The sequence below is a fragment of the Siphateles boraxobius genome, unplaced genomic scaffold (genome assembly GCF_051911475.1).
Source record: "Siphateles boraxobius isolate OS27281-9 unplaced genomic scaffold, OSU_SipBor_1 106, whole genome shotgun sequence".
Taxonomy (NCBI): domain Eukaryota; kingdom Metazoa; phylum Chordata; class Actinopteri; order Cypriniformes; family Leuciscidae; genus Siphateles; species Siphateles boraxobius.
This window is the reverse complement of record NW_027508707.1, coordinates 1117318-1132949: the sequence shown is the minus strand read 5'-3', so window position 1 is coordinate 1132949 and position 15632 is coordinate 1117318. Positions and strand designations below refer to the sequence as shown.

The window sequence follows — 15632 nt, the reverse complement described above, 5'->3', positions numbered from 1 at the left end:
TCGGATGTTTTAAGCAACGTACGAAGAACGGGCCCCAGGGGTTTAGTTACCCTTTAATTATTTAGCAGACGCTTTTATCCAAAGCGACTTAAGTTACAGTTAAACTAACAATATAGGACAACAATATGAAAGTGCTATGACCCTTCCCAGATTAATCATGTATGTAGGAATATTAACATGTAGGCTATGTAGGCATACTTCAGCCAATAAGGTGCGAGTTTGGCCTTTTATATCAATGTATTTGTCCATTAAGCTACGTTAAGCGTTTTGTCCTGATGGAAGGGGAATCCTTGAGTATGATGAGGTATTGAGGGAAACCGATTATAATCCCATTCATGGTAGAAAAAGTTGATAACATGTAGCCTAACACAGGGAAAGTAACAATGAAGTTAATGAATGAAACATAAAAACAGCTTTTGTGCCTTTATCATCTTTTCCGCATATATACTGACCCAGATAATCATCACAAAAAACTTAATGCATGCTCAATTGTTGTAAATTAATTTTTATGAATGAATGGCTTGCTCTAACTGTTGCTCTGGTCTTCCTCAACAACACGCGCTTGCAACCCCTGCTGGTGAGGACGACTAACAGCAGATGGAGATTATGCTCGGTAATCTACTGCGTCTCCTGCAGTTCTTGGATGTCAACGTTGAATTTATTTTGGAAGTGAAATATGAAAGCTGAATATGCATATTTTTTTTCAAGTAGTACAATTCAACAGGCTTTTTGTTTCAAAAACATTTGGCATTATTTTACTTCGATAGGCTGCAGCAGAGAAGCTGTTTATTCAACATTTATTCACAATATCTTGTCATGGTTTATATATGTATTTCTTTTAATGTTATTATTTCGGTCTTATTACCAGGGAAGCTGGACTGCTTTGCTGTTTATTGATTTTTTATTTATTGATTTTTTAAAGTATAAACAGAGAATATGGGGAGAACTTTCACTCTAAGTAAACTTCCGGGTTCTGAACTGGTTGCAGTTCCACTCTGGCTCCATATGAGGGCGCTCACAGGACGAGTGCAGAATGAATGGAGGTCTATGGAGATACAGGTCCTTCTAAAAAAATTAGCATATTGTGATAGAGTTCATTATTTTCCATAATGTAATGAAAAAAATTAAACTTTCATATATTTTAGATTCATTGCACACCAACTGAAATATTTCAGGTCTTTTATTGTTTTAATACGGATGATTTTGGCATACAGCTCATGAAAACCCAAAATTCCTATCTCAAAAAATTAGCATATTTCATCCGACCAATAAAATAAGTGTTTTTAATACAAAAAAAAAGTCAACCTTCAAATAATTATGTTCAGTTATGGACTCAATACTTGGTCGGGAATCCTTTTGCAGAAATGACTGCTTCAATGCGGCGTGGCATGGAGGCAATCAGCCTGTGGCACTGCTGAGGGATTATGGACATTTACATTTATCTGACGCTTTTATCCAAAGCGACTTACAATTGCTATATTTCAGAGGTTGCACGCCTCTGGAGCAACTAGGGGTTAAGTGTCTTGCTCAGGGACACATTGGTGTCTCACAGTGGATTCGAAACCGGGTCTCTCACACCAAAGGCATGTGTCTTATCCACTGTGCCATCACCACCCCAGGTGGAGGCCCAGGATGCTTCGATAGCGGCCATAAGCTCATCCAGTGTTGGGTCTTGCGTCTCTCAACTTTCTCTTCACAATATCCCACAGATTCTCTATGGGGTTCAGGTCAGGAGAGTTGGCAGGCCAATTGAGCACAGTAATACCATGGTCAGTAAACCATTTACTAGTGGTTTTGGCACTGTGAGCAGGTGCCAGGTCGTGCTGAAAAATGAAATCTTCATCTCCATAAAGCTTTTCAGCAGATGGAAGCATGAAGTGCTCCAAAATCTCCTGATAGCTTGCTGCATTGACCCTGCCCTTGATAAAACACAGTGGACCAATACCAGCAGCTGACATGACACCCCAGACCATCACTGACTGTGGGTACTTGACACTGGACTTCAGGCATTTTGGCATTTCCTTCTCCCCAGTCTTCCTCCAGACTCTGGCAACTTGATTTCCAAATGACATGAAAAATTTGCTTTCAACCGAAAAAAGTACTTTGGACCACTGAGCAACAGTCCAGTGCTGCTTCTCTGTAGCCGAGGTCAGGCGCGTCTGCCGCTGTTTCTGGTTCAAAAGTGGCTTGACCTGGGGAATGCGGCACCTGTGGCCCATTTCCTGCTCACGCCTGTGCACGGTGGCTCTGGATGTTTCTACTCCAGACTCAGTCCACTGCTTCCGCAGGTCCCCCAAGGTCTGGAATCGGTCCTTCTCCACAATCTTCCTCAGGGTCCGGTCACCTCTTCTCGTTGTGCAGCGTTTTTTGCCACACTTTTTTCTTCCCACAGACTTCCCACTGAGGTGCCTTGATACAGCACTCTGGGAACAGCCTATTTGTTCAGAAATTTCTTTCTGTGTCTTACCCTCTTGCTTGAGGGTGTGAATGATGGCCTTCTGGACAGCAGTCAGGTCGGCAGTCTTACCCATGATTGCGGTTTTGAGTAATGAAACAGGCTGGGAGTTTTTAAAAGCCTCAGGAATCTTTTGCAGGTGTTTAGAGTTAATTAGTTGATTCAGATGATTAGGTTATTATCTCGTTTAGAGATCCTTTTCATGTTATGCTAATTTTTTGAGATAGGAATTTTGGGTTTTCATGAGCTGTATGCCAAAATCATCAGTATTAAAACAATAAAAGACCTGAAATATTTCAGTTGGTGTGCAATGAATCTAAAATATATGAAAGTTTAATTTTTATCATTACATTATGGAAAATAATGAACTTTATCACAATATGCTAATTTTTTGAGAAGGACCTGTATACCCCTAAAAATCCACTTTTCTCAGGATATTATTTTTTGTCTAGTAATTTGAAAGTTGTTTTCGAAAGGAGATGCAAAGAAATTACAGATTACTGGGTGTTAGATTTTTTAGAGTCACTTATTTGCTTTAAAAAGTCTTTTAAAATGTCAATGACGTCATACACATCGTACGACCAGAGAACTGCTTTACGGCAATCCTTCCGTCACTTTGGTGCTTTCGCGATCTGCACTTTCTTTTCTCTCGAGGCATCGACAACACAGCTGACACAGGTAAATACACGTGCTAGAAGAGTTAAGTCCGCCTTAACATTCTGGGCCCGCTTCGGATGCCACGATGCCATCAGGCGGTATGTCTGGTCGTAATCAGTCCTTCATTGACCAATCAGTGTCCATTAGCAGAATGCTAGCGTGTTATTGGCAACAACAACTCAACCTGTTAGAAATCAAAAGGACATAAGTACTCGTTCATTCAACTTTCGACCTATAACCCATGTTGAACTTGCAAAACCTACATTAAAATCTGAGATTTCTCAACAGCAATCGGGTGAAAGAGAGAAATTGGCCGTCTAGGCTTTCCGTAGAAGGGCTTTGCTTTAACTGTGATCGTAAAGGGTTTGCTATCCTGATGCTCCCTCTAGTGGACAACATTAGTATTCATCTCTGTATCGAATTGACATACAGTAAATGTCTGATACTTTTTTTTAACGATTACATTTGTAATGATTATTTTATTACTGATAATATAGCCACATCAAACTCAAATTCACAGATTCATGGTACCGTATTTCATGCTGTAACAGTTGAATTTTAAACTTCCATTTTGTAGCTAGGCAGTAAATATACATTATTATATCACTAGTTAAATGGTTATTTAATAATTAAATTCATTCCTGCATGAACAGATTCGGTTTGTTTGCAGATTCGATTTGCGCTCACGCGCTCTGCTCACGCACGCGACTTCGGGTGCGTGTGCGTGCATATTAGTGATTCAAATCGAAAAAGCGTCATTCTAGCGCTCAGGTGTCCGACTCCCATCAGAGCGCATCCTCAATATCCAGCACCCATGCGGCTGAACACCATCAACCCGTTAGTGCTGGTGCTGAGGAAGATGAGATGCCAATGGGAAAGAGGAGGAGGATGGAGAGTTTTGTGAAGCTTCATTACTGTGACTGGAGCGGCATCATCTCAGACCAGAAACTGCACCGATAACTGAGAGAAGAGCTGAGGGTAAATCAAATGACCATTGGAGATTATCAGTGTCATTAATTACCATATATGACCACACCATATTATATCTGAAGTTTGATCAAGTCAATAATCTGATTTATTTTTTATTCCAAGACACGTCATGACATATTTAAACAAGGATTGTTTAAAAACTAAAACATTTTAACAGAAGAATAGCCTTAATATGAGTATCCAATGTTTAATAATTATAATTATTAGCTTGAAACATGCTTTTGTTTGATATTCCCTGCTTTAGATCAGAATGGTGTTCAGTCCAGTGCCTGTGCTGCAGAGGATCATGGTCTTCAGGAAGCTGTATCCAGTGGTGTTGAAGATCAGCAGGTTCAAACCCCTCCAGCTCCAGTCCATCACAGTCCAGCACTTCTCCAGGAATGGTTTAAGGTATTGGCCCTATAAGCTACTAATGAATTTGAATATATATTAACATTTGGAAGATTTTGACACCTTTTTGTGCATTTGTTTTAAATGTTCTTTGTTTATTGTGATATGGGAAGTAGGCATGTGCCGGTATCAAATTTTCATGCTGCGATTAATTGATTGAGCTTTTATCGCGGTATACGGTATTATCACGATATTTTAATTGCACAAGAGAAACAGACGGATTGGGGGTATCTAAAAAAAACTTGCATCACAATGTGTAATTGTGATTGTCAAAACATTAATTTTATTTTTTAGTGAAAACATGTTATAATGTTTACATGGTACAGTTACTGAGGCTACTGTTTGTATTATTGCTTAACACAATTTTCATGATTTCAATTAAATTCTTGGATTTAATTTCAATCTTGATTCAATATTGACTCATTTGGATAAATATTAGGTAGGCTACAGTAGATAGCCTGCATTTAATTTTTTCTCAAGAAAAAATATATCTCACATAATGCTGTAAAAATACAGAGAGAAATTAAATATAATGCATACAATATAAATATAATAATAATATAAATATAAAAATGTAATATGCCGTAATTTTCATTATAATAACAATTATATAATGACAAGTAAACATATATTAAAATATGTAATATAGTGCACATATTTAGCAAAATACTCCTCTCTATAGCTATTTTCTTATAGTCAACTAACATTAAATGGCTTTCCTGAGGTAAATGTAACGTTCTGTGACATAATTGTTCTCCTGCAGTGTTATTGACCTCTTTCCGTGGTTGAAAAACACTGATTGATCGAAAGTACGTATACCTTTCGGTGGGTTGTACTGTATCTTTAATAAAAAGTAACAGATGATCTGTTTACTTGAACTGAGGCGCGCGATCTGTCACGTCATTTACAATTAGCACCAAAACAGTATTTATTGTCTGAATTTCGTTATAAAACCTGAGAGCTGATATTTTTTTCATATCAAAAGTAACCTGCTCTGTCTAGTCTGTCGGTGTCAGTGTCCTCTTTGCTCCGCGATTTTTCTCTGCGTGAGAAAATGTATGTGTGGCGCGAGACCGTGTGAAAGTGTCAATTGCGTGAGTCTCAAGCTGCTGAATGCGTGAGAGTTGGCAGCCATGCGGGGGATAAATAGTCGGCAGCGTTCCTCCTTCCGCCGTGCTTCTTTTCCATGTGAGGATTGTTTACATTAGACTAGAGTGCACACTGCATTCACACAGTGCTTATACATGTGATGTGGGGATTGTTTACATCAAAGTGCGCACGTGTTTTGCGCAGCATATACGCATTGTTTTTTTAAGCGGTTGATGGAAAATAAGCTGATGAGCGTTCTAAAAATCTAAATTCGGATCTATTATTTTTCACGGTATTTCGAAGTCCCCGCGATAACAATATCGTGCATATTCATTACCGCGATTTATCGCATTACCGAAAACCGGCACATGTCTAATGGGAAGAAATCAAGGTCAAATCTCTTGTATGTAACCTGGCCCTAGCCAGATGCATTTCGCTCCGCCTAGCTTCACTCATCCATCTGGAACCGATCCATTGAAATGGCGTTTCAGAAGGCTGGGCCTTATCAAAAATCCTTGCATATGATTGGATAAGCCACTTGTCTGTCATCTTTATCGACGTGCTATTTCAACCACTCACACCGAAGCCAACCCGTGACGCTGATGAGAGCGACGCAGGAAAAAACAATTTTGTTTTCTCTTCCTTCAGAATTGGGGCGATCAGTGGCAGAAAGATAAGCGTCTCTTCCCGATTGTGGTGGTGGGTTCTTTTGCCTGAATGCTGTGCTCCGAATGCTGTGCTCATATTGAGGTGGGATGTGAGTGTGCACGTATGATTGCCGTGTCATTGCTGCCACGGGAAGCCAGCGCCCAATTCTGAAGCAAGGTCTGTGTGTTATTTGTGTGGATTCGTCTTTTTGATTTATTGGTGTCTTAAATAAAATTGGAAGACTTTTGATGAAAAAATTAAGTTTTTATTGTTTGTACTCAACCCAAGTCTGATACCTGACTCTGTTAAAAGGAGCCTGTGAGCCTTGCTCTAGTGCGAAGGGAAATTCCCCGGAAGTAGGCCCCGGGGTGGCGTAGTCGGTAACTTTATAACCGCCCACCTCATTTGTGGCCCAGTTGTCTGGGCTAACGTGTAGGTTGAGCGAAATTTTCTAAATCTTAGTACATCTTTACTCGGGTCGCCACACTTGGAAAAGCTCGCCACAAACAAAAACAAAACGGTCGCTTCTCCACTACGTCACATCTATGAAACTCCCGCCCTGCGTCCTGATTGGCTAAACCATAAAGTTGGTTGGAGAAATCACTCTCAATGGAAGAGGTTCCAGATGGATGTGAGTGAAGCTAGGCGGAGCGAAATTCATCTGGCTAGGGCCAGGTTATCTTGTATGTGCTCTATGTATATCATCAGCCTGTTAGTGAGGAAAGTGCTAGTCAGGAGAGACAGAGGAAGAAGAGTAGTTGTGTAGATCTGCTCTCTCTTCACTGGAGTTCTGGAGAGCATCTCTCTCTTCACAGCAGTGGCTCAGGTCAGGCTCAGAAAGTGGAGGATCAGACCACTACAACCCTTAGTGAGAGACATGCTGAGGGTAAATCCAGTGACCAGTTGAGAATGTGGAAATGCTCTGTTTATTAGTGCTCTGTACATCATAACGTCTACATCATTTTCAGCTAGATATGAGTATCCATTAATGGAAACGTGTCATTCATGGGAACTTAATTAATTAAGGGAATTGTTCTGTTCCCTTGGATGAAGTGCCATTAATTACCATGTCACAAATTCACACCTATATCAAAATCCAAAAGTTTGATCAAAGTTATGATTTTTTCCAGGACTTGTCTTAAATACTTAAACAGAACTTTTATTTTTTTTATACTTTTTAAATCAGAGGATCATGGTCTTCAGGAAGCTGTATCCAGTGGTGTTGAAGATCAGCAGGTTCAAACCCATCCAGCTCCAGTCCATCACAGTCCAGTCCGTCCAGCACCAGCTCACAACAACAGAGTGGACGTGACAACTGAGCGTGAGTTTACGGCCATGACCTCAAACATTAAACTCACTGCTGTCCATGACACTAAAATGAATCATCTTTTTGCAGACGACATTTTGAGCTGGTATGAAATGGGCAGAATGCTTGGTGAGGGATCATTCGGCTCTGTTTATGAAGGGAAACGCTTGGAGAACGGCCTTGAGGTATCGCCATTTTCTTACAATATTTAGCCAACAAATTATTTTGTCTCACTATATCCATTTCAAGTCTTTTTGTGGATATTTTTCCACTATTTACTGCATTTGACATGTTAGAAATGTAACAATTTATTTATTTATTTTTTATTGATCAGGTGGCAGTGAAAATTGCCAGAAAGCCGCAGAACATGAAATACATCTACATTGTAAGTAGGCTACACTCACTATGTGTTTTTCAAATTAAAATATGTAAACATAATGACAACACCTTCATATAACAATGATCCTTGTTCCAGCCTGGTCATCCCGCACGCTTCCCATTAGAGGTCGGCCTATTAACCCTTGCTAATAGCGGCCCCAAAGTCTCAGAGATCATTGAGCTGCTGGACTGGCAGGACCAGCCTGACCGATATATCATGGTCTTGGAGCGTCCCTCACCCTGTGAAGATCTGTGGGATTTCTGGAACGGTCACGAAGGCATCCTGAATGAGGACACAGCACGGTTTATTATGGCGCAGGCAACAATGGCGGCTCAGATGTGCTGTCGTCGTGGAGTGTTTCACCGGGATATTAAGCTGGAGAACCTGCTGATCAATACAGAAACTCTTGAGGTCAAACTGATTGACTTCGGGTGCGGGGATCTCCTGCAGGAATCTGGCTATGAACGATTCTGTGGCATGAATGATGAACCAAACCTGTAGTTTGGGACTTAAGTTCTAGTGACTAGTTCAATCGGTGTCATATAAACCATATCTCACATTTGAGTCAGCATTTTTAAAAATTCAAAACACCAGATGTTTTTACCACATGCTATGGTATTTTATGCTATGGTACTTACTAGGGATGCTCCGATTGATCGAACGCCGATCATGATCGGACGATATTGGTTAAAATTAGATTGATCGGCGAACCCCAAAAGCGCCGATCAAAAAAGCCGATCACGTGCCCGTGCGCCAAGCACGCAGGTGGGAAAAAGTCGCGCGAGTAATTTACGTCACGTGACGTAAATTACTCGCGCGACTTTTTCCCACCTGCGTGCTTGGCGCACGGGCACACAACAGTAGAGTGGAGCTTGGCAGTGGCAACATGAGTTCTCCTTCACCTGAACGAATAGGGAGTCTTCCCAACGGATTGAAGCGCGCTTCCGAGTGAAGACCGTGCACCGCGCGAGCCACAACAGAACGCAGTATCTGCGCCACTGATCGCTGCGGCAACGAGCACTGTGATCACTTGATAAAAAAAAAAAACATTTCAGCGCTAGATCGCCTCTTCTTTAACAAATGAACAAAACGAATCCTCTGAGTTAACTGGAGATGTTTTTATTTATTTGTATTGGTACATTCGTGCCGCGAGATTTTTCAAAAGTGCCGGTGGTATTTTATTTTTTTTGATCTGACGTAGTTGGTTCCTCAACTACATCAGATTCAGATTCAGATTATTTTATTTAATGCCATGTCAGCATTCAAAGATATTTTCATGGCAAAAATTCAATTATAAAAATACAAATATCATACAATAAAACAAAACAAATATAAACGAAGTCATTTTATACAATATATATTTTTAAATGAACATATGATAAAAAATCCAAAACCTTTTCAGGCATAATCTCATTAAATATGTCCTTTAATGAAGTAACTTCATAAAAGAGCATTCTGCTCAACTACATCAGACGTTCATAATAATAACAGAAAAAACTTGCCATAGTTTTGTCCTTTTATCAGTAGCCAGTTTTGGTGTAACAAGTTGTACATTTTGTTGCCAATTACTAAATGTAGTGGGTGTATTAAGAGGCTACAATTTCCAAGTATGCCTAAGTATAACTTGATCCCCTTCCATTAGGCTGATCTGATGTGTGTTGGTCTGCCTGACACCTCTTTGTTTGGAATAATTTAATGTTACTCTGCCTTATTTGGGAAAGCTGGCCTACAGTAGCCTTAAGACATCTCATTTTCTAAATACAATTAAATAAACACATTTCTACAAATGGTGCAAACTCTGCTAGATTATAGATAAAAGATTCCCATTCTCCTGCCATTCTGTGATCTGCAGTGATCGGCAATCGGCAGATCATGATTTTGGTGATCGGTAATCGGTGATCGGCCCCAAGAATGCTGATCGGAGCATCTCTAGTACTTACCCATCAGACAACTCTTTTTCCTGCAGGCACTCTAGACTACCGCCCGCCTGAGTCCTGCACAGAGGGCAAGTACCACGGGAAACCAGCGACTGTGTGGTCTCTGGGAGTGCTCTTATTCCTGCTGGTGTGTGGACGCTTTCCAGAAGCAAGAGACAGGCGAATGATGGATGAAGACATCTGGTCTGAGCCTGGCTTGTCCAACGGTAAGATGCCATTCATCACAACAAAGAAGACCAACTGTAATTTAAATCATACAAAACAAAGAAATTACAAAAAGTATTACCAAAAGATAGATATTGCATAATACAAGCATTTTTTTTTCTGATTTTCTGACCGTACTTTATAGAATAGTTGAATCTTACAGCTTAACACAAAGACAGCAGGTGTAAAGTTGAAGGTGATAATCTGACTCACTTCTGTCGTTCTGCACAGAATGCTGCCTCCTGATCCGATCCCTCCTGAAGGAAAGCCCAAGACAACGCATTTATTTGAGGAAAATCCTTCGACATGAATGGTTTAAGGTAATGAGCCTAAGATCAGCTACAAATGATTTTGAAGACTATATTCACTTTTCATTTTAAAGATTTTAAAAATGTTTTGTTCTAATTGTAATCTATGACTGCAACCTTTTGTGTTTGCTTGTTTCAGGTCACAGAATAAGACATGAAGAGGAATGCCAGAAGTTCCTGTGAAAGCTGCTTCTGCCACGGCCTTCTCCAAAGATCCTGCACCGGATCCACAGAGTCTCCAGTCTTCGGCTGCTTCCTCCTCCTGCTGTGCATCTAACAGCTGATATGAGGCTCACACAATGCTTTAGATAATTTGTCCGGCTCCTTGTTTTGAGGAAGGAATATTTTCATCTTGCAGTATTTGGTGACCACTAGTGATGTGACATTTGAACCGAGGCGTCGGAGCTTGTGTCGAGAAAAAATGGGCGTGCCAGATGAAGCCGCGATTCGAGGCTTGTGTTGTTAACGTGAAAATCACGTGACCAATGACAAACGAGGCCTCGGTTTGTGTGGATACGTCATCGGTTCTGTCTGAGTGTCGCTACGGATAAAGGGGATTCGAAACTCGCGCCACCTTGTGGGTGTTATCAGGAGTAGTAGAAGCAGTTGTAGTAGTGTCAGAGAGTCAAATATCTCTCATTGTTATTGTCGTTATTGAGTCATATACAGTATGTGTTAGGGCTATATATTATTACATTATATCAGGTTAGAATATGTATATTATTATTATTAATTATAGTAGCTATCTTATAGTCTTGTTATATTAATAAGATGAGATTATTTGGATTTTTGGATCTGGACTGCTTTTTGTTTTGGATCGCCCTTTTGGATTTGTTTTCTTTTTGCGACTCTTCCTTTTTCCTGGTAATGGAGCCAGCTAGAAAGAGGAGATCCTCCCCTGTCTGGGCTCAAAAGAAGCATCAGTATCCTCATTTATACCAACTGGCACTGGCATTTTTATGTTCCTCTGCATCCTCTGTTCCAGGGGTCGGCAACCTATTTGTCATAAAGTGCCATTTTTAAGTTTCCGAGTTCATCACTGTGCCATAACCCCCCCCCCCCCCCCCCCTGTATAAATAAACATATTTTAAATATTCATAATGACTAACACAGAAATAGTACAGAAATTAAAATGTTTCTCATGAAATTCGTTTTAGATTTGTCATCTTTGTTTTCAGGCCTAAATTAGACTTTGAAGAACAGATTGGACCTGGTCATTCGTGTTTTTACTGACTTCTTTCAGTTTTGTTAAAAGTGTTACACTTCCACTTGGCAACATAACTGCATCTCACTACTTTTAATGAAGACAACTGTGTGTTGAGCTTCACAATGTAAGCTAAACTTTCAGTTTCATTTGCGCAGTTTGCACGTCGGCTTGCTGAAGAGATGCGTGTTGCAGCAGCGCTGTCATATCTATAAACCGGGAGCCGTTATAACACTCGCATGTTTTTTTTTTAACCAATTTGGGAGGAGTAAAATTTACATTTGTGACTTCAACAAGCATATATAGTGCATATATGCATTTTGTTCATTTTCATCTGGAATATGTAAAAGTGTGCTCTCAATCAGAGGGCATTTGTCTCACGATTGGATAGCTTTCCAATCAGAGAAAAAACATGAAGTGATCAGGTACGCATGAACGGAGTTTCCACATGCATCACAGTCATTTTAATATGTATGGAATGTTTAATAGGGACTCTATACACTTGGTTGAAATTTATAGCATTAACTATTTACAGCGGAACGAGCTTTAAGGTGTCATTTGGATAACTTGTTTGCGCTGATGCGCAGTGGTCAGCGCGACCACTCTGACCAATGGTTTGTTAGAGCTGCACGCTTTCATTGACTTGTGCAGTTTAATACTCACACTTTAATAATATTAATAGATTTATAATAATAGATAATAATATTAAAAAAGTTGTTACTACAAGGAATTATTACATCAATATTTAGATCTGTATATAGGTGGGAGGTAGGCTACTTTATTTGAATGAAATACATACACCCCTCTCGCGCTTGCTTGCGTGCCAGCGATTAACCCTCCGCGTGCCAGTGTTGGCACGCGTGCCTTAGGTTGCCGACCCCTGATCTGTTCCTTGAGAATGGATATTTTCCAAGGCTGGAGAGGTTCTGTCCAAGAAGAGGAATCGTCTAAATCCCAACACACTTGAAAAAATTCTGTTTCTCAATAAAAATCTATTGTAATCCTTCCTTCACCCACCCCAAACTGCAGTGTTGTGTGTGAGGACAATCCCAGAAGATATGAGGAGCAGTTTCATCAGGAGCTTCACAGAAAGAACAAAGTGTCTATATCTGACTTGAACCTTTACAAAAAAGCTTTAGCAGGGTAAAATTTGTGTAATAATTTGAATTCACAGTTATTTATTTCAAAGGCAGAGTCCAAACTTTTTTCCAATCAATATGGTCAACCAAATTAATCCAATATGATGGAACTGTTACAAGCTCCTTTTGAAAGAGAGATATAATTCTATAATTACGTGATGAAGGATGTGACGAAACGCACAGTTTTCCTACTGGGAGTTCAAATGGTTTTTTATATGTGACTGTGTTGTAATGATATAGAATTTGAATGTGATTTTATGATTATTTTGCTCTGTCCCATGTACAGCACTGTGGTCAACTGTGGTTGTATTAATATGTGCTTTATAAATATATTGAACATTGAACAAGAGTATCTTTCACTCTGTCCCCAGCATTTCAGCCAAGCAAAAGGTTCAAGATAACGTGCTCCTTTAAAGCTGAGAATTTGGGCTTGGATAAACATTCACATCGTTACCGTTCTGCAAAAGGGAATTCCAGCATCTCAAAGGACTGTCTCTTCAAGCCTTTTCCCAGGTTCAGCCATTGTTGCTTATAGGCTCTGATCATCATCACTTGATCATCCCCATGGAGCCAGTGTGCTTCGGTTCAAATTCAAAATTCAATTTTAAAGCAGTGAAATCAATTACATACCACTGTATGAACTGTAAGAGTAAATGTAGGCCTAAGTAAAAAAAAAACTGTAACTGAGTAACTGTATTTGGTACTTTAACAAATAAAATCGAGTAGAAATAATTGGGGGAAAACATCCAAAAAAACCCAATATTTATGATTAATATTAACTGTTTTTATTTACGAGTAATATAAACTTTTTTATTTCGTCTATACCTTTGTAAAATATTTTGTATTTTCTTTTCATATTCCTTTCTCGAAACTTAAATCCCAAGGGAAGACACCCTAATGTTAGCTAGCTAGTTAACTCAGCACAGCATTGCTTGGAAATAATGAAGGTTCTTTGTTCTAATATAAATTATAATCAAGGCAAGGCAAGGCAAGTTTATTTATATAGCACATTTCATACACAATGGTAATTCAAAGTGCTTTACATAGAAGAAATTAAAATAATCAAAAGAAATCAGAATAATTAAAACAGTTTAGAATAAAAGATAAAATACAGAAATCAGAATAATTAAAACATAAAATAAAATACAGTGCAAACAGTCGGACGAACAGTGGCACAGTGCTCATTCAGTAAATGCACAGTTAAACAGATGTGTTTTGAGTCTGGATTTGAATGTGACTACTGTAGGAGCACATCTGATCTCTTCTGGAAGCTGGTTCCAGCTGCGGCTGGCATAGTAGCTAAAAGCAGACTCGCCATGCTTAGAGTGAACCCTTGGTATTTCTAGCCGATGTGATCCTAATGATCTGAGTGATCTGTTGGGTTTATATTCAGTGAGCATATCTGCAATGTATTGAGGTCCTAGGCCATTGAATGATTTATATACCAGTAATAATACTTTAAAATCAATCCTAAATGTAACTGGCAGCCAGTGTAAAGACCTGAGGACTGGTGTGATGTGTTCATATTTTCTGGTTCTGCTCAGAATCCTAGCAGCAGCGTTCTGTATGAGCTGCAACTGTCTTATGGTCTTTTTGGGAAGGCCAGTGAGAAGTCCATTACAATAATCCACCCTACTGGTGATGAAAGCATGCACAAGTTTTTCTAAGTCTTGACTGGAAACAAAGCATCTAATTCTTGCAATATTTTTCAGGTGATACTATGCTGATTTAGTTATTGCTTTGACATGACTACTGAAACTAAGGTCTGACTCCAGAGACACACCCAGATTCCTGACTTGATTTTTAGTTGTTTGACCCCTAGACTGAAGGTATGCGTTCACCTTGAGAACTTCATCTTTGTTTCCAAACGCAATGACTTCAGTTTTGTCTTTGTTTAACTGAAGAAAGTTTTGGCACATCCAATTGTTTACTTCATCAATGCATTGGCAAAGGGAGTCAATGGGGCTGTAATCGTTAGGCGATAGGGCTAAGTAGAGCTGTGTGTCGTCTGCATAGCTATGGTAAGCGATTTGGTTCTTTCTCATTATTTGGCTCATTGGGAGCATGTACAGGTTGAATAGGAGTGGCGCAAGAATTGAGCCTTGAGGGACTCCGCATGTCATGGATGTCCACTCAGACTTATGGTCTCCTATACTCACATAATAACCTCTGCCTCCTAAGTATGACCTGAACCATTTTAGGACTATCCCAGAAAGCCCGACCCAGTTTTCCAGCCTGTCAAGAAGTATTTTGTGATCGACAGTGTCAAATGCAGCACTGAGGTCGAGTAGTACCAGCACTGATAATTTGCCTGTATCAGTATTTAAGCGAATATCATTTATTATCTTTATGAGCGCGGTCTCTGTACTGTGGTGCGGTCGGAAACCAGATTGAAAATGGTCAAAGTATCCATTCGAGCTTAAGAATTTGTTCAGCTGATTGAAGACAACTTTTTCAATGATCTTGCCTATGAAAGGAAGATTTGAGATCGGTCTATAGTTGTTTAATATGGTCTTATCCAGATTGCTCTTTTTCAGGAGGGGCTTGACAACAGCAGTTTTCAGGGAGGTCGGAAAACTCCCAGAGAGAAGTGAGGCATTTACCACTTCTAGGAGATCTGCTTCTAAGCTGTGTAACACATTTTTGAAAAAAGATGTGGGAAGTGCATCAAGGGCGCAGGTTGATGTTTTTAGTTGCTGTACGGTTTCTTCCAAAATTTTGCCATCAATTTCTTCGAAATCAGACATAGTGGCTACTTTCTCGTGCTGTTGTTTGATCTGCCTGACCCCAGCGCAACTCAAGGATGAGCTGATCACCTTTCTGATATTATTGATTTTCTCAGAGAAGAAAGAAGCAAACTCACTGCACTTTCTCACTGAGAGCATTTCACTGGGAATCTGGCTTGGGGGGTTTGTCAGTCTCTCTA

General features: G+C 39.8%; 1 protein-coding gene across 1 annotated transcript; it reads left to right on the top strand.

Annotated features, from left to right (window-relative positions):
• The first annotated feature begins 4352 nt into the window (after positions 1-4352).
• Positions 4353-10625, top strand: LOC143755351 (serine/threonine-protein kinase pim-2-like). Its single transcript, XM_077247103.1, has 8 exons — positions 4353-4492; positions 7458-7531; positions 7626-7720; positions 7870-7920; positions 8011-8389; positions 9881-10057; positions 10287-10375; positions 10503-10625. The coding sequence occupies exons 1-8, from the start codon at positions 4353-4355 to the stop codon at positions 10512-10514; spliced, it is 1017 nt and encodes a 338-aa protein (XP_077103218.1). The 3' UTR covers positions 10515-10625.
• Positions 10626-15632: the final 5007 nt, after the last annotated feature.

Excerpts from the sequence above, each read along its gene's own strand:
- LOC143755351 (XM_077247103.1), top strand. The coding sequence starts at position 4,353 with ATGGTGTTCAGTCCAGTGCCTGTGCTGCAGAGGATCATGGTCTTCAGG. Across the intron at positions 7,721-7,869 it reads GCTTGGAGAACGGCCTTGAG|GTGGCAGTGAAAATTGCCAG; the intron begins GTATCGCCATTT and ends TTTATTGATCAG. Across the intron at positions 10,058-10,286 it reads TGAGCCTGGCTTGTCCAACG|AATGCTGCCTCCTGATCCGA; the intron begins GTAAGATGCCAT and ends CGTTCTGCACAG.